This window comes from Trichechus manatus, unplaced genomic scaffold (genome assembly GCF_000243295.1).
Source record: "Trichechus manatus latirostris isolate Lorelei unplaced genomic scaffold, TriManLat1.0 scaffold00030, whole genome shotgun sequence".
Classification (NCBI taxonomy): domain Eukaryota; kingdom Metazoa; phylum Chordata; class Mammalia; order Sirenia; family Trichechidae; genus Trichechus; species Trichechus manatus.
The window spans coordinates 2,158,654-2,178,642 of NW_004443966.1; the positions used below are offsets into that span (position 1 = coordinate 2,158,654).

Consider the following 19,989-nt stretch of genomic DNA (forward strand, 5'->3'; position numbering starts at 1 on the left):
AAAGGACGTATGAATTATCCATATAGCATCAGGTTAAAATAATAAAATGAATTTTCTAATGAATATCACGTTCCCTCTGTATAAACTTGTATTCTACATATTACAAATAATAATAATACTAAGTTTGTTGTTGTTGGTTGGCATTGAGTCGAGTCCGACTCATGGCGACCTAAAAACATTACATTAATTACCAGTAATTCCTCTGAAATTGTTGTATTTCTGAGGAGCCACCTATGCAATATAAACAAAAATATGACAAGTACATATAAACATAGTGTAATGCTGTACTGTAATACAATTAATTACAACTGCAGGCCAACCATTAGCCCCTCTAATAGCAATTTCTTCATTTGAAAATTTAGTAGTTTGTATTAGATGATCATAAAATCTCTCTCAAATTCTCCGATTCTGTGGAAAATTACATGTGTAATGATTATTGTACTGCATGCTGCTGTTGCTGCCTGCCACTGAGTTGATTCCGACTCACAGCGACCCCACGTGACAGAGCAGAACTGCCCCATAGGGTTTCCTAGGTTGTAGTCTTTACAGGAGCAGATCACCAGGTCTTTTCTCCTGCCAAGTGGCTGGTGGGTTTGAACCACTGACCTTTTAGTTACTAGCCAGGCGCTGTGACCATTGCGCCACCAGGTCTCCTTTGTGCTGCATACTAGTTACTCATGAATGGAGAGCACCTCTCTCACCCATGTATTGTATCTATTCACCTAACCAAGCTTTCCAGGGCTGGTTGTGGGGGGAGGTCAGTGGAGCAGGAAGTTGCCTTCAGGGACGATGGTCAGACCCTGGCTCTTCTCAGCAGACACCCACTCACCGCCCAATTGCAAATGTACCTGCTCCCAGAAATGGGGAGCCAGGAGAAACGGCTCCCTGTCTCTCATTTCCCTTACTGCTGAATCGCCTCTCTGCCCCTTTTTCCCCAGAGGCCAACTACTGCAGTGTTAATTTCCCTCACTTTCCGCTGCTCACCTGGAGTTACCCGGGAGACTGGAAGGAGAGCCTTGAGGCCAGAGAGATCTAGGTGGGGTTAGAGCCAGCCATCCTCAGTCAGCTCCATGGTAACATGGGGTGGCGGGGTGGGGGGCAGTTAATAAGAACAGCTTTGAAACAGGCCTCTGAATGGAGATGCTTTGTGTTGTGCATATCGCAGGCATGTGACTTAGCGGGAGTTTTTCAGAGGCAGTTCAGAGTGTTTCCTCAAAACAAGCTTCCTGAGGGCAAGGCTTGTCTGTAATATTCTTACTATGCCTAAAACCTAGTAGGGACTCAGTATATGTATATATATATATATATATATATATATATTTAAGGAATGATTGAATGAGTATGAGTGGGTTCTAAGTTTAGTTTTTACTTTATTTACTTTTATGGGGCTATAAATTATAAACCTCAAAGATTTACTGCTGATATTTGGGAATAAAGAAGCTTTGCTAGCAGTGAAATACCAAAGATAAAGCTTAATGAGGGTTTGTAGGAGAAGGATTCAGCAGTAAGGTATTGTAGAGTATTTCCTTGATTCTAAGACACATCCCGTAAATCTTAGCTTCTCTGAAATTGGCATGCATGTTACAGTCAGTGGCATTTTATAATCACATGGGCCGGGATTGAAGTTGCTTTGCCAGAAAGGATTTATGTTTGTTTCTGCCAAACACTTGGGGACCTGAGACCACTTTAAATTCTGTTTGAGGTATTTTGGACTACTCTGGTAAGTATGAATTCTGTCTGTAAACTTATAGGAGTACTGGCTTGTGGTTCATAGTCTAAGGAGAGGTTTTTAGTCTCCCCACCCACCATGACTCAGTTCCAATGTTGAGAAGTGAACATTTCCTTACTGTTCTTTCTCGTTTATCTGTGGGTCCTGCTCTTTCGTGTCCCAGCCTTACACAGGGATCTCTAGTTAGATTCTGCATCTTGAGCGCTTTGTTTTCTCATAAAATAACAGTCTGTCTTACAGTTGTTGCATCTTAGGTTCAGTATAAGACAGTAAACAGAATGATTTAAATCCACAGAAGCTCAGATGAGATTTCTAAAGGCTAAACTCCGCGTTATGCAGGAGGAACTGGATAATGTTGTGTGTGAATGCAATAAAAAGGTAAGTTTTTAAAACCTTGCAAAAGAAATGCTCTCACATTCAAAGACATTTTAGGAATAATTTCACTTACAGTTTTAAAAACAGCTTTATTGAGATATAGCAGTTAAATCAAGTTTTGAATTCAAAAATTGTATATAAATATCGAACTTTATTCTGAGATGTTGAATTTCACGGGGCTGAAGAATTTTAAGTACTTGTTAGCAATTAGAATTCTTTATATTAGACTTTTGAAGATTAAAATGGAGTGTAATTTATTTTTCTTCATGAAATAAGTGTAACTATCTCATGAAAGATCATGTGAAGCTCCTTTTTTTTTCTCAGCCTTATGTTTTGATAACAAACCTTGTGCATTTTTTCACATCAACTGCTCTGTTCCTTCATAACTACAGGAGGACGAAATTCAGGATTTAAAGTCCCAGGTAAGAAGTTTTGAAGAAGATTGTATGTGGCAGCGGCGTACAATTAACACGCAGCAGTCTCAGATAGAAAAATATAAAGCTCTTTCCGAAGAAGCAAACCGAAAGTGTGATGGATTACAGCAACAGCTGTCTTCAGTAGAAAGGGTAATGATTTTATTTTTTCTTAACTTAATGCAAAACATATACTAAAACTATTAAAGTCACACATTTCTATAGACACCACATTTGGGGCTGTTCAGTTACTTTAGTAATATTTACTGAAAACTTCCAATCTGACTTGCCCTTTTAAATGTTTTAACAGTGTTTCAAAGGCAGCAGTTTTAAATTTTGATGAATTTCAGTATGTTATTTTTTTTGGCTTGTGCTTTTTCATCCTACCATAGAAATCTTTGTCCACTCCAAGGTCATAAGCATTTTCTCCTAAGCTTTCTTTTAGAAAGCTTGTAGTGTTAGTCTTTATGTTTAAGTCAATGATGTGTTCAAATTAATTTTGTGGATAGCTTGAGAAAAGAGTCAAAGTTCATTTTTTTCCATAAAGATATCCAGTACCATTTGTTGAAAATACTATTGTTTCCCCGATTTAGTTACTGTGACACTTTTGTAGAAAATCAGTTCACTATATTTGTATGGGTCCGTTTCTGGACTTCATTCTGTAACACTGATCTATATGTCCATTGATGTATATATTTGATGTAATATGTCGCTGAAACCAGGTGGACCTGGAGTTTTCTTTTTGGAAGTATGTTAATCAGCAATTCAATTTATTTAATAGATATAAGTCTATTCTAATTTTCTATTACTTTTTGAATCAGTAATCTGTGTTTTTAGAAAAATTTGTCCATTTCATCTAAGTTTTCAAATTTATTGGCATTGATTTGTCCCTAATATTCCTCCTTATGTCTGTAATGCCTGTATGATCTGAAATGATGACCCTTTAATTTCTGACATTGATCATTTGTGTCCTCTCTTAAGCAGTCTAGCTAGAGGCTTATCAAGTGGACTGGACTTTTCAATGAATCAGCATTTGACTTCACTGATTTTTCTCTATTGTTTGTGCCCTATTTCACTGATTTCTGCCCTTTATCACTTCCTTTCTTCTTATTTGGCTTTAATTTGCTCTTATTTTTCAGTATTTTTAAGGTGGAAGCTTACATAATGGATGGTCTACTTTTCTTTTCTAATATAAGCATCTAAAGTTATAAATTTCCTCTAAGCATCACTTTATCTGCAGCAATGTTGCAGATGTTTGATGTTGCTTCATTTTCATTCCAAACCAAAACCAAACCCACTGTTGTCAAGTCGATTCTGACTCATAGCGACCCCAGAGGGTTTCTGAGGCTTCTGTACCTAAGCAGACTGCCACATCTTTCTCCCACAGAGCTGCTGCTGGTTTAAAACTGCAGACCTTTTGGTTAGCAGTCAATCGCTTTAACCACTGTGCCACCAGGGCGCCTTCATTTTCATTAGTTCAAAATATTTTCTAATTTCCCTCCTGATTTCTTTTTTGATCCATGGGTTATTTAGAAGTGTATTGTTTTAATTTCTAAATAATTGATTTCTAATTTAATTCTGTTGTGGCAAGGGACCTACTCTTCATGATTGCACTCTTTTCATTTTACGGACCAGAAGACTTTGGTATTTGGGCCTGTCTTAGTGGATACTTCATGTGCACTAGAGAAGAACGTGTATTATGCTGTGCTGAGTGGAGTGTCCTGTAATACTAGGTCAAGTTTGTTGATAGTGTTGTTCAAGTGTTCTATGTATTTGACATATTTGCTCCTTCTTTTCTGCTAGATTGAAGGCACCTTGAAGCGAGGGGCTGCACTTTCTTCATTTTCATATCCCCTCTCCTCCGCTTGACCCTGTCCCCAGTGCCTTTTAGGAACGAATGCCTTAATAATTATGAGAGAATTGTCAATTATTTCCTCTCAAATCTCACAGTATTTGAGTTTTAAATTTAGATTTTATTTTCTTTCAGCTATTCAGCTTTTTCTTTTAAAACCAATGTAAAATTCAGGGCTTGAAATTTTTCATAAAATTTTTGTCTAGCAGCACGTAAACTGCTTAATTTTTTTAAGAACAACAGATTTACTTTATTGATCTTATTTTCAGGATGCAAGTTTTCATAACAATATTGTATCTTATCTGAACTTTTTAAAAGGTGCTAGAGAGGGAGTGATTGAAAACAAATGTTTTCAGGTTTTCTGATAAGGATTTCTCTTTCTTTAGTGGATTTACTCATGTAGAACTGTACTGTTCTTCTGGCTATCCTTTTATTTCACTTCTCCCAAGAGGGGAGTATTGATTCAGGGACATCATGCGGTAAAGACAGTTTCCATTTTTCTGTGAAGCAGTTTACAAAGTCAGCAGTGGAAAGGGAAGGGCAAAGACCATTCATTTCCATCCTCCTGTGAGAGGAGGCAGAAACGAAGCAGCAAGGACTGTGGACTTTGTAGCTAATGAGAATCTGTGCCTTTCTGATGGGAACAGTGAGATCCATCAGGCTTGCTCTTAGTGTAGCTACCACCCACAAAGCTGTGAAGAGGGCTGGTGACAGCAGATGGTTTCCATACACAGTTGGATTTGTTTAGAAACCTACGTAAAGAGCAGCCTGTGTTTTGTTTTGTTTTGCTTTGTTTCTCCCCTTAATTACTCAGAGCTAGGGAGATCAGTTTTCAAATAAAACGTAGTGATAACACTAGGAGAAAATTATAAAAAGAAGAATCCAGGCAACTGTGTTCTTAATTGCATCACTGCAGTTCCACATCATTTAAGGCCCTGCACTAGGCACTCTGGAGCCCTGGTGGCACAGTGGTTAAGAGCACGGCTGCTAACCAAAAGGTTGGCAGTTTGAATCCACCAGCCACTCCTTGGAAACTGTGGGGCATTTCTATTCTGTCCTACAGGGTAGCTATGAGTCAGAATCAACTGGACGGCAACAGATTTACTAGGCATTATAGGGAATGCAAAGAATTGGTTAAGTGCTACAGAATAACTTCAGTTCAATAAACATGTCATTATTGCCTCTTAGATGCCACTAAAGTGCTGGGAATACAGAGACTAAGACAGTCCCTGTCCCCAAGGAGCTTACACTGCAGTGGTGGAGTTGAAGTAAATTCATAGTTTTAATACCACACAGAAGGTACAATGATGTATGAGTATCAAGGTATGGTAGAAGCTCTGAAGAAAGGACACCTAATCCAGTCTGGGAGGATAGCAAGTATTAGATAGGGAGGGCTTCCTGGGGAAGCCGGAGCCCTAGTGTACAGCCCTGAGTCTTAAAGGATGAGTGGGTCCTGTCGTGGTTGTTAGTTGCGGCTCCAAATCCCAGTGACCCTGTGCTAGCCAGGTAAAAGTGAGGAGTGGGGAGGGAGCAGTGCAACAGGAAGAGCAGGAACACAGGCTCAGAGGAAGGGACTGGTGGCTGTTGGGGAGAGCTGTGAGGACTGCCGGTGTTGCTGAAGGCTGACAGCTGTGGCTGGAGATGAGGCTGGTCGGCAGGTGGTAGACTGTGGTGGAATTCGGGGGTTTCTGTCTCTCCAGGTGTGGCCTGCAGACTCTGCAAGAGTTATCTCCTAGGATCTTTATTAAAAATGTAGGTTTAAACTCATCCCAGGCGTGGAAAGTCATGCATGAGATCTATTACTCCTGCTCAGAATTGAGATTTTAGAGAAGGCTAACGTAGAATGCGCTGTAGTTAGTGAAAGTTTTCTTAAATAATATCCATTAGCAGGTCGACTCAAAAACAGCCTTCATGAGAGAGCTTACTGGTGTCTTACAGAGGTGTTTTGGGAAGTTCCCAAAGGAAGAAGTACAATGATAAGAAGTTGCTTATAAACTAAATCTAAAGGAGATGTGTACTGCATCTTAGGTCTGTAAAAGGAGTCAGAAAACTCCAGATAAAAAGTAACCTGAAAGCCTCATTCATGACTCCGTCTTTTAGGATATGTCTTCCTCGTACCAATCTGGGGTGAGAACTTGAGATCTCTAGCACTTAGTGCTACCTCCAGCCTGTCTGTACAGGTGCTACCTGCTCAGTCTCTGAAACAAGAGATTTGAGAGAAAGCAAGGAATATGGAAATGGAAAATGTTGAAAAATAATAAAAAGGGGACTGATACTTATAAGCGTCCTGTGTCTTTTTTACAATCAGGAATTAGAAAATAAACGAAGACTACAGAAACAGGCTGCCAGCAATCAAAGTGCAACAGAAGTCCGCCTGAACAGAGCGCTAGAGGAAGCAGAAAAGTATAAGCTGGAGTTAAGTAAATTAAGGCAGAATAACAAGGTGGGGAAAAACTGAATAGTTTTGAAAGTGCTCACCTTTGAGAACTTCCTCTTTTGAGCGAGAGTCAAAAATAACAGTTTTAAAATTATAATTCTTGGTGTCACAGTAAACATTTCTCTTTTCAGAAGAAATAACATCCGTTATCATTATATATATGTTAAACAAGTTAGGATTCTCTTCCTTGGTCTTTTGCCATAGCTGAGTGACAGCACAGCTCTTTGGAGGATTCACTCATTTCTTCATTCAACAAATCTTTATTGGGTGCTTGTACTATACACCGGAGCCCTGGTGGAGCGGAGGTTAAGAGCTTGGCTGCTAATCTAAAGGTCGGCAGTTCAAACCTACCAGCTGCTCCTTGGAAACCCTATGGCGCAGTTCTGTTCTGTCCTGTAGGATCACTATGAGTTGGAATCAACCTGACAGCAACGGGTGTCTATACTATATGCTGGAGGAGCCCTCGTGGCACAGTGGTTAAGCGCTCAGCTGCTAACTAAAAGGTTGGTGGTTTGAACCCAAAAGCCGCTCCATGGGAGAAAGATGTGGCAGTCTGCTTCCATAAAGATTACAGCCTTGGAAACCCTCTGAGGCAGTTCTGCTCTGTCCTGTAGGGTCACTTTGAGTCAGAATTGACTCAAAGTCAAGTTTTTTGTTTTGTTTTTTTTAAATACTATACGTCAGCAGTCCCTGGGTGGCACAAACTGTTAAGCACTCAGCTTGGCTACTAATGGAGGAAGGTTTGGCAGTTTGAATCCACCCAGAGTAAACCCTGCGGAGCACAGTTCTCCTGTGACACATGGGATTGCCATGAACCTGAATAAACTCAATACCAACTGGCTACACTATATGCCAGACATTTCTCTAAGTTCTGGGGCTAGGTGGTGCAGAAAAACTGTCTGTGTCTTCAAGTCTGTTATACCCCTCTTGGAGCCTCAATTTCCTAATATAGAAAGTGAGGGGCTGTTTTACAGCACAGTGGTTCTCAGACTTGAGCATGCATCACAATCACCTGGAGGCCTTGTTAAAAAAGACTGTGGGCCCTATCCACCGCACAGGGTCTGGTTCAGTTCTTGGGTGAGGCCTGAGAATTTGCAGTTTTCACTAGTTCTCAGGTGGTGTTGAGGCTGCTGGTTCTGAGATTACACTTTGATAACCACTGCTATAGAGTTATTGTAAGGTTCACCATTGCATCCCCAGTATCTAGTCAAAGCTTGTCATAGAATTGGCAGCCAGTAATTGGCACTCAGCTTCGTGAATGTCTGTTGAATAAGTGAAGGCTCACCAATCAATGTGTGTGAAAGCTGTGTGCACACTCTGTAAATGTTGGCTATTATTTCCTTTTGGTTCTGTGTTAGCGTGAAGGGCATTTAATGATATGCTACTGTAATCCCTCTCTTCGTACCAATATTTAATAATTCAATAACGAAATTAGGAGCTACCCTCACTACATACATGGATGATGCATTTTGGATTAAATCAGTAACACTTAATAGGACTAGAACTGAACTGACCTTGATAAGTCCTCCAAAATATTTAACAGAGGCAAATATGTACATTAAGAGGTCCTTCAGCTTAGGATATCATCTGTGAGATATTTTATGTTGTATTATCAGGCTGTTTTCATGTTCAAGGTCATCCATAATGGCATGATGACTAGCATTTATTATTAGAAGTTTCCAAAGGAACAAAGTACAAAGTAAAGCAATCTTTACAAACTTGCCAATAATTAGCATGTTATTAGAATGCTATTTCCAATTTGGTACATTTTAAAGAGATTTTGAAAAACATAAAATGAAGTGTACCCATGTACATCAGGAGTTCCGAATTCTAGTTCCGGCTGTAGATTTGATCTCTACATCAGCACGCACATAGGAAGGGAGAAAGAAAAACTGGTTTCCATGGTAGCAGATTACACGCCTAATCCCAGCTAGCCATCTCACAGAGTCAAGTGATAAGGACTTCATATGTGAACAATCTAGTAGAAAACCATCAACACTGTAAGAGCAACTTAGGTGTAATCAGGACACAACTTCTGACAGCAGGTCTGCATTATGGGTGATTAACTTAAACACAGATAGGATAATCATTTTGCATTTTTCCCCATGCTGTTGATTCTGACTCATAGCGACCCTATAGGACAGGGCAGAACTGCCCTATGAGGTTTCCTAGGCTGTATCCTTTACAGAAGCAGACTGCCACCTCTTTCTCCTGCGGAGCTGCTGGTGGTTTCAAACCACCGACTTTCTGGTTAGCAGCCAAGTGCTCTAACCACTGCGCAACCAGGGCTCCTAATTTTGCTATATAGTGTGCTTATTGTTTGCTATCAACTAGACATTTTGAGACCAGAACTCTTACAAGTAACTTATTTCAGATTCCTAACAAAATACGTAGCTGTGTCATAAGCTTTCGATTTTTCAATTCTTTGGCCGATTTCTAACTTTTATCTTTGAGAGAAGTTTCTGAGATATGCAGTAATTTTTTCCTTGGCGTCTAATCTGTATATAAGTTTTGTGATCAGGTATATATTTTACATTTTAATTCTTTGTGCCTAGCTCCTCATTTTGACGTATGTTAAATTAAACATATAAATTTAGTTAAATTGGCAGTTAAAATTATTTAGGTCTATAGCTTCAAGAAAAATGTGGCAAGGAAATAGTAAGGCTTCCATAAAATAGAACAAAATGCCTCATAGTTATTAGAAAGTTAAAGATTTATTGCACAATAATGATAAATTTAATCTCCACAAGGGTTAGGAAACAAGAATTTGGCTTTAGAGTAGCTTTTGAAAATGAAAAGTCCATCACCGTAAACCAGGTGCATGAGGACAGGGGCCCTGACTTCTCCCTCACTGCCCTGTCTTTAGTACCTGGAAGAGTCCATCAGTGTAAACCAGGTATTACATGAGGACAGGGGCCCTGACTTCTCCCTCACTGCCCTGTCCTTAGTACCTGGCGTGCAGTGATTGCCTCTGCAACACTCTGAGGGAAGGAGTGAGGAAAGGCAGCTCAGTGTGATGGCTTAGCTGGAATTCTACTTGAAAACAAGGCACTTGATCAGACAGTTGCTTGAGGCCCTTTTAAAAGATGGCACTGAAATCCACATTACTTCATTTAGGAGCAGCTAATTTCTAATTCTTCATTAATTCATTTAGAAATATTTATGAGGATCTGTCACCAGCGGCTCCAGGGGAGAAAGATGTGGCAGTCCCCTTCCGTAAAGATCCCAGCCTTGGAAAGCCTGGGGGCCATTGTCCTCTGTCCCGTAGGGTTGCTGTGAGTCAGAATCAACTCGATTGCAACGGGTTAGTATGTACCTGCCAGAGCTTTACAAAGGCCGGAGAGAACGGAGATGATAAAAAGATTGACATGGTTCTTGCTCTCATGCAGCTCATGGTGGAGTGGAGAAGTTGGGTATTATCTAGATGATCCATCAAACAGAATTGCAGCACACTTGGGATAAATGCTATGAAGGCGGGCACATGGTACTTTGAACAGATAATAAAAGCAGTCACCATGTCAGTGTTTTTTAAAAAACAATTCTAAGCTAAGATCTGAATAATATTTAGGAGTTAAGTGCCAGAGGATAGGCTCCGTGGCAATGAAAGGCGAGGGTGGATGTGAAGGGAGTGGGCACAGTGAGGCTTCAAACGTAGGTAAAGGTCAAACTGTCTAGGTCCTTTAGGCCACGTTAAGGATTTTGGATTTGGATAAAGAGCAATGGAAGGCCTCTGTAGGGTTATTTTGGGAAAGGTGGGGTGGAGGGAGAATATGCCATGATGAGATATGCATTTGGCAGGTACTTCTGTTTGTAATGTGGAGAGTCCGTTGGAAGGGGGTGAGGTGGATGCGTGTAGACTGGTTACCAGTAGCTGTGTGAGAGACGGTGATGGGGCTTGGACTGAAGTGACGGTGGTAGAAATGGAGAGAAACCAAGATCAAAGAATACGTTTGGGGAGTGAAATCACTAAGGCTTGGTGATAGACTGTATGTGAGAGATGGTGATGGGGCTTGGACTGAAGTGATGGTGGTAGAAATGGAGAGAAACCAAGATCAAAGAATACATTTGGGGAGTGAAATCACTAAGGCTTGGTGATAGACTGTATGTGAGAGATGGTGATGAGGCTTGGACTGAAGTGATGGTGGTAGAAATGGAGAGAAACCAAGATCAAAGAATACGTTTGGGGAGTGAAATCACTAAGGCTTGGTGATGGACTGTATGTGAGATCGTGGGAAAGGGAAGCTTAAGGGAGGTTTTGATTTCTAGTTGTCAGAACTAAATAGGTAGTGCCATTCACTGAAATAAGAAACCCTGGAATAGGTTGGGGAAGAAGAGTTGTTTAGGAACACGTTAAGTTTGAAGTTATTTTAAACTTCTCCTCCTGAGAAATCCCAGAGATATCAAGACTTAGAGAAGTCTGTGTTGATGTTGGCCTGGAAGACAGAGTGAGAGGAGAAAAGAAGCAAAGGCCTAGAACTGAGCCTTGAAGCATTCCAGTATTTCAAAAGGAGTGGTCAACATATTGAATACTGTTCAGAGGTCAAGTTCTATGAGAACTGAAAAATATTTGCTGGATTTAACATGGAAATGACCTTAGTCAGCAATACTTTGGCAGAGTGATAAGGAGGAAGCCAAATTAGAGGAGGGTGAAGAATGAATGTAGGTAAGGAAATGGAGACAATGAATTCTTTCAAAAAGTTTAGCTAAAGGATAGAGTTGGAGAGACATAGTTAAGTGATTTTTTTTTTTTTTAACTGAGTTTACATATGATAAAATACACAGCTATTACAGTTCAATGAGTTTTTGGCTCTTGTACATAATCATGTCAGCACCACCACAGGCAATATATACAGTGTTTTCATCACCCCCAGACAGTTCCCTGTACCCCTTTCCAGCCAATGTATCCCCCTCTCAGAATACCACTGTTCTGATTTCCCTGTTCTTGAATTTCATGTAAATGGAATTAGATAGGTTGTACTCTTTTGTGGCATCCATGTTTTGAGTTTTTTCTTTTTTTTCTTGGTCAGTCTTGTTAGCAATTAATTAACCTCTTTAAAGAACTAATTTTTGGTTTCATTTTCTGTATTCTCTTTTCTGGTGCCCTGGTGGCGCAGTGGTTAAGTGTTAGGCTGCTAACCAAAAGGTCGGCAGTTTGAATCCACCAGCTGCTCCTTGGAAACCCTATGGGGCAGTTCTACCCTGTCCTGTAGGGTCGCTTTGAGTTGGAATTGACTCAACGGCAATGGTTTCTGTTTGTTTGTTTTTTTATTCTCTTTTCTATTTCACTGAATTCTTCTTATTCTTTTGTCTGCTTTGGGTTTAATTTACTCCTTTTTTTTTTTTTTAAGTTTCTTAAGGTGAAAGCTTAGATCACTGATGTTAAACCCTTCTTTTCTAACACAAGCATTTAAAAGCTAAAATTTCCCTCAAAATGCTGCTTTAGTTGTATCCCACAACTAAATTTTTTTCATTAGCCTATCTTTAAGTATACATTTTTGAGTTTTTAACATTTATTGGAGTGTAAGTGACATACAATAAACTACACGTATTTAAAATGAAGCAATCACCAAAGTAAAGATAGTGAATATACCCATCACCCCCAAAAGTTTATGTGTCCTGTTACAAACCATGCCTTTCTCCCACCCCCATTCCCAGGCAACTAGTTTGCATTTTACAGAATTTTTATATATATGGAATCATACCCTCCGTTTTCATGTGACTTCTTTCAACATAATTATCTTGAGATGTTGTTGCTGTTGTTAGATGCCGTCAAAGTCGATTTCGACCCATGACGACCCTATATGCAATAGAACAAAACACTGCCCTGTCCTGCACCATCCTCATGATCGTTGATATGCTTGAGCCCATTGTTGTAGACACTGTGGCAGTCCAACTCGTTGGATCTTCCTCTTTTTTGCTGACCCTCTCTCTACCTTACCAAGCATGATGTCCTTCTCCAGGGACTGATCCCTCCTGAAAACATGTCCAAAGTATGTGAGACGTAGTCTCACTATCCTTGCTTCTAAGGAGCATTCTGGCCATGATTTTTCCAAGACAGACTTGTTTGTTCTGCTGGCAGTCCACGGTGTATTCAGTATTCTTTGCCAGCACCATAATTCAGAGGCATCAATTCTTTGGTTTTCCTTATTCATTGCCCAGCTTTCGCATGCATATGAGGCAATTGAATATACCAAAATTGGTCCACCCATTCACCTGTTGGTGGACATTTGGACTGTTTCCAGCTTGGGCTATAACAAAGCTCCATGAGCACTCGTGCATAAATCTTTGTGTGGACGTATGCTTTCATCTCTCTTGGTTAAATACCTAGGAGTCCAGCGTGTAGTTTGTTTGGTAGATAAATGTTCAATTGCAAACTGTTTTCCAAACCATTTGTACCAATTTGTGTTCCCACCAGCAGTATGAGTTTTAGCTGTTCCACATCCCCACACTTGATATAGTCAATCTTTTGAATTTTAACTGTTCTGGTAGGTGCATAATGGTATTTTAAAAAATAATGGACAGTTCCAACCCACCAATGACTCTGCAGGAGAAAAGGCCTGGCAATCTGCTCCCATAAAGATTACAGCCTAGAAAACCCTATCAAGCAACTGTACTCTGTCCCGTAGGGTTGCTATGAGTCGGAATCAACTCGACAGCACACAACAACAACGGTGAATAATGATGTTGAGCATCTTTTCATGTGCTTATTTGCCGTCTTGATATATTCTTTGGTGAAGTGTCTGTAAAAATATTTGCTCATTAAAAAAATTGATGGACTTTATTTTTTAGAACAATTTTAGATTTACAGAAAAATTATGAAGCTAGCACAGTGTTCCCATAAATTCTGCACTTGGTTTCCCCTATGATTAATATCTGCATTAGTATTTTTTATATGTTTTTATTAAATAAAGACCATACTTTACTCAGATTTCCTTAGTTTTTTAACTTATTTTGTTCATTTTTAAAATTAGGTTGTCTGTCTTATTAGTAGAAATGAGTTGTAACACATCCTAGCTACAAGTCTTTTGTCAGATATATGTTTTGGAATTGTTTTATCCCAGTCTGTAGCTGCCTTTTATTTTTGTAACACTGTCTTTTGAAGTGCAAACAAAATTCTGATGAAGTCCCATTTATTGATATTTTTCCTTTTATAATTTGTGCTTTTTGTGTCCTATTTAAAAATTCTTTGCCAACCCTAATGTGACCAAGATGTTTTCTTATAGAAGTTGCCTAGCTTTAGCTGTTAATGTTTAGCTAAGTTTTTGTGTATGATGTAAGGGTCTAGGTTCATATTTTTGCATGTGTTCCAGCATTTGTTTAAAGGATTACTTTTCACATTTGAATTATACTGACCTCTGATATGGATGATCATGTTGTCTGTGAATACAAAGTTTTACTTCTTCCTTTTCCATCTGAGGGCCTACTATTTCTTTTTGTTACCTTATTGCACTGGCTGGAACCTTCAGTACAATGATGAATGCATGTACTGAGAAGAGTGGACAGACATCCTTGCCTTTTTCCCAACTGTAGGGGAAAAGACTTCAATCTTTTGTCATTAAATGTGATGTTAGCTGTAGGTATTTCATAGATGTCCATTATCCCCTTGAGGAAACTCTCTTTTGTTCCTTGTTTGCTGAGCGATTTTATCAGGAATAGATGTCGGATTTTGTCAAATGCTATTGAGATAATTTTTTTTTTTTTTAGCCTGTTAACATGAATTACATTAATTGATTTTCAAATGCTAAGCCCCACTTAGTGATGGTGTATCATTATCCTTTTTATATATTCTGGATTAGGTTGCCTAATGTATTATGACTTTTTGCATCTGTGTTCACATGACAGTTTTAGTCTGTAGTTTTCTTGTAGAATTTTGGTGTCAGGGTAGTGCTCCCTTTAAAATGAGCTGGTAACTGTTCCCTCCTCACAACTTTCTGGGAAAAGGTTTTGTCGGGTTGATGTTATTTCTTCCTTAAACGTTTGATAGGATTCACAACTGAGCCTGAAGTTTCCTTGTGGAAAGATATTAAACTTCAGTTTTGTTAACAGATACAGAGGTATTCAGGTTATCTGTATCTTCTTGTGTGATTTGTTTGTTTGTGACTTTCAAGGAATCTGTCCATTTCATCTGTCAATTTACTGGCATAAAGTTTTTAATACTATTCCCTTATTGTCCTTTGAATATCTGTAGGGTCTATAGTAATGTTCCTTTTCATTCTTGATACTCGTAATTTGTGTTGTCTTTTCCTGATCAGTCTTGCTAGAGGCTTACCAATTTATTGATCTTCCTGAAGCACCAGCTTTTGGTTTTGATTTTCTCTATTGCTTCACTTTCATTAATTTCTGCTCTTCATTTTTTCTTTTCCTCTCTTCAGTTTCAATTTGCTCCTCTTTCTTCTAGTTTCTTAAAGTAGAAGCTTAGATTATTGATCTCAGACCTTTCTTCTTTGCTAATATAGGCATTTAACACCATAAATTTTCCTCTATGCATTGCTTTAGCTACATCTCACAAAGTTTATTATGTTATATTTTCATTTTCATTCCATTCAAAATAATTTGCCTTTGATTTCTCCTTTGACCATGAGTTATTCAGAAGTTTGTCATTTTCCCTCCAGATATTTGAGAATTTTTCCAAATAACTTTCTTATTGGAGAAAATACCACTGTGGTATTTTCTAATTTAATACCATTTTCTAATGGTTTCTAATCTAATACCATTGTGGTCAGAGAATGCATTTGGTATTATTTGAATCATTGTACATTTATGGAGACTTGCTTTATGGCCAGAATATGGTTTAAATTGGTAATGTTTCATGTGCCCTTGAAAGGAATGTATATTCTGCAATCATTGGGTAGAATGTTCTATGTTAAGTCAAGATGCTTGATAGTGTAGTTCAAGTCTTCTCTATCTTTACATACTTTTTAGGTCAATGATTAAGAAAGAAGACTGGTCTCTAATTAAAATTGTGGATTTGTCTATTTCTCCTTTCAGTTATATCAGTTTTTGTGTCATGTATTTTGAAGCTCAGCTATTAAGTATATTAACATTGAGGAATGTTATTTTCTTTTGATGAAATGACGCCTTTATTAGGATGACATAACTCTCTTTATTCCTGGTAATAATCTTTTTCTGATATGTACAGTTGTCTGATATTAAACAACTGTAGCTTTTTAAAAAATTAGTGTTAGCATTGGCATCTTTTTCCATTTTTTTATTTTTAACCCTTTGTGTCTTTGTATTTAAAGTGAGTTTCTTGTAGGCAACATATAATTGAGTTTTGCTTTTTGTCCAATCTGACAATCTCTGGCTTTTTAACTTGGGTGTTTAGGTCATTTATGTTTAATGTGGTTATTAATATGGTTGGGTTTAAGTCTGTTATCTTGCTATATGTCTTTTATTTGTCCCATCTGTTCTTTCTTCCCCCATTCTTCTTTTTCTGCCTTGTTTTGAATTGAGTATTTTATGATTCCATTTCATGTTCTTTATTGGCTCATTATCTGTACCTCTTTTTGTGTGTACAACTTTTAGCATTTATCATATGCATCTCTAACTTATTACAGTCTACCTTCAAGAAATATTATAGCATTTCACAACTAGATGGTACCCAGCTACAACCACCAGCTGCTCTGACAAGGATCACAGTAGAGGGTCCTGGACAGAGATGGAGAAAAATGCAGAACAAAATTCTAACTCACACACAAAAAAAAAGACTAGACTTACTGGTCTGACAGAGACTGGAGAAAGCCTGAGAGTATGGCCCCCAGACATCCTTATAGCTCAGTAATTAAGTCACTCTGAGGTTCACCCTTCAGCCAAAGATTTGACAGGCCGCTAAAACAAAAAAAGACTAAATGAACATACTAGCCCAGGGGCAAAGATGAGAAGGCAGGAGGGGACAAGAGGAAAGTGGTAATGGGGAACCCAAGGTCGAGAAGGGGAGAGTGTTGACATGTCATGGGGTTGGCCACCAATGTCAGAAAACAATGTATATTGTTTAATGAGAAACTAGTTTGCTCTGTAAACCTTCATCTAAAGTACAGTAAAAAAGGACAGCATTTTAAGAATAATGTAATAACCTTGTAACAGCATACTTCCATTTCCCCTTTCCCAGCATTTTTGCTATTGTCATACATTTTACTTTACACATAACAAACTCCACACTACATTACTGTTTTTGCTTTAAAGAGTCAATTTTCTTTTAAAGAGTTTTTTTATAAATCATACTGTTTTTCTTTCTGTATGTAAATTCAGATTTCCTGCTGATATACTGTATTTTTACGCAAATAATGCGCACCTTTTACCTTTGCTTGGGTTTCTACATTTGTTTGCCAACCACATCCTTCTCCGTGTGGTATTTTCATAAGCGTCACTATGGTAATTTTTTTTACATATTGCTGTAAGAAATTAGCATAGTGTGCTGACGAAAATATCTTGTGGGGGAAGGGCACGGTTGGCAAACAAATGTAGAAGGCATGCATCATTTGCGTAAGAGTACAGTAATTTTCTGTCTGCCTGAAAGACGACTTCCTTTAATATTTCCTGAAGACAGATCTTCCTGTACTTAATCATTTCTATTGACCTGTGTTAAAGTTCACTGATTCTTTTTCTGTAATGTCCAAATTGCTGCAAAGCTCATCCAGTTAATTTTTACCAACATTATAAACTGTCGCCTTGCCCTGGCAGTGGCTGAAACTGCTGCTCAGCTCTTTACACTGCAGCTGTTGCCTTTCCTGGTTCCTTGGAGTCGCGCCCTGCATATGCAATTAGGTGTCTGCCAAAGAGTTGAGGGACACATGTATGCAGATTTTGAGGGCTCCCCACTCTGGGGCTCCCTTCTTTCCAAGATTTCCTACCTGGAAATTTCTGACCACTCTGACAGCCTTGCCCTCCGACTCCTCATCTCAATAAAACTGCTCCTTTTTGCTTTTGCTATCTATCCCCTGTGAGCCCATGAACTGGGAAGTGCTCTCAGGGGAGAAGCCAGTTGAATGTGGATCTCAACCAGTGTGCTTCCCTTCTGTCAAGAATCACAGCCCCTTTAGTTTCTGCTTCTATTCATTATTTATTTGTGCTTTCAAATAGGTTTTTCAAGTTTTGTCCAGAGTTTACATTTGTACTGTCAGGAGAGTTGGTTCAATACAAGCTACTCTCCCATTGCTGGAACTAGAACAGAGTTAACTTATTTTTTAAACTTGTTTTTAAAATGGGAGAGACCTGAGCATAATTAAAACCTATCAAAGAGCTAATAATTTATTAATGCAAAGAAATTTTTGTCTACAAAAAATTTATTTTTGAGTTTTTAAAATAGTACCTTACTACTGATGTGATGATAGTTTTTATAATTTTTCCATTAAAAGACTGCATATTAAAGAAAGAAAATATGGAACATTTTTCCTTTTTGTAGGATATAGCAAATGAAGAACAGAAAAAAATTGAAGCCTTAAAATCAGAAAACAAGAAACTAGAAAAACAAAAAGGAGAATTAATGATAGGGTTCAAGAAACAATTGAAATTAATTGACGTTTTAAAAAGGCAGAAGGTGAGTATATCCTAACAAAAAAGAAAAAAAAGTTAAATCAGAGATATTATTTGGACTGTTTTACTAAAATATTTAGTATTTTTACTTTAAGTGTTTACATTTTATTTTGACATCTTTAAGCACAAAATTTTTCAATATAAAATACATTATACATGTAAAATATAACAAGATTTGTATATAATGTGCCATCAAGCAAATACTTACTTTCATGCAAGTAAATTTTTAATATGGCAAATGAGACTGGAAATGTAATATGGGTCCTCTCCAATTAAAGAAAGTACCATATACAAGAATGACTATTGCCTTAGGGATTGTTTGCCTCTTGAAACCTTGAAGACATTCCAAACCACTATCGTTCACATCTGTATACAGGGACACGGGGTGTTGACAAGACACGAATTCATGGGTCTGCCACTTCCTGTACACTTTTTGTACAGGCCAGGTGTTATGCTATTACTCAATTATTCTTTTAACAGTAGGTGGTTCAATGCCGTTGTTGGATACATGAGCTTTTACAGGCTGGCCCATAAATGTAACTACCATTCCAGATATCTTGTTTATTAGAATTAAAGAGCACGTTTCTACAACATTACTTATAATTTGAATAGCATATTGTATATACACACACATATTTCCTGTTTTGTGGTCTACTCTCAATACTAAATGAGACAACATTTTTTTAACAGATGCATATTGAAGCCGCCAAGATGCTGTCTTTCACAGAAGAGGAATTTCTGAAGGCACTAGAATGGGGAAATCCATGAATGATCTACTTCAGTTAGTCCCTAAAAGATAACGGATAGTGGATGGTGGACAGCCATGTTATTTAACTTGTACAAACTGTAGTGGCTCGAATTATTTTTCTCTTTATAAATCATGACAATTTTTGATAAGAAAACTAAGTAATTTCAGAGATTTCCTTGTTTAGATTTGGGGCATACAAAACTAATTTATAATTATCTGAAAAAGGAAAGGTTTTGTAAAATAAAGCAACAAGAATTTAACTTTTTCATTCTTTTTCTTATGACCTACTAGCCCTTTTTATTTTACGTTTTCACAACTGCACTTGACTGTATAGAATACGTTATGGAGAGTCAGCTCTCGTTCATAAATGATAGTTTATCTGAGAGAAATTCTGTTTTAAGTTCTTGTTGACAATTCAGTGCATTAGATAATAAAGTGCTTTGAAATTCTTCACTGTATTTACTTTTCTTCTTTTGATAGTACACAGAAAAGGGTGCTTTAAAACAAGTTAAGGAAATAAAGTTCCTAAAGAAAAACATAGTAATATAGACAAAGGCCAGTCTACTTTAGGCTAGAGTTCTTCTGTATTTAGTCAAGGTGAATATACTGCCTTGAGGAATGGGGAAGCAGATAAAACTCTCAACAGTAGGAGTGGTGTGGAGAAGCTAGTGTCCTGAGCCGTGTGTGTGCATGCGTGCGTGCGTGCGTAACAACCAAACGAAACCCGTTGCCGCTGAGTCGACTCCGACTCATAGCGACCCTACAGGACAGAGGAGAACTGCCCCACAGGGTTTCCAAGGAGCAGCTGGTGGATTTAAACTGCCGACCTTTTGGTCAGCAGCCAAACTCTTAACCACTGCACCACTAAGGCCAGGTTACGTGTACGTGTGTGTGTGTGTGTGT

At 38.3% G+C, this 19,989-nt stretch overlaps 1 protein-coding gene across 1 annotated transcript in view; it reads left to right on the forward strand.

Annotated features, from left to right (window-relative positions):
- Positions 1-19,503, forward strand: part of TEX9 (testis expressed 9) — a 120,519-nt gene extending 101,016 nt beyond the window's left edge. The window contains exons 10-14 of the mRNA XM_023729851.1: positions 2,025-2,107; positions 2,497-2,670; positions 6,678-6,812; positions 18,208-18,342; positions 19,029-19,503. Of these exons, the coding sequence (XP_023585619.1) occupies positions 2,025-2,107; positions 2,497-2,670; positions 6,678-6,812; positions 18,208-18,342; positions 19,029-19,106 (605 nt within the window). The 3' untranslated portion in view covers positions 19,107-19,503. The remainder of the gene's footprint in view (positions 1-2,024; positions 2,108-2,496; positions 2,671-6,677; positions 6,813-18,207; positions 18,343-19,028) is intronic.
- Positions 19,504-19,989: the final 486 nt, after the last annotated feature.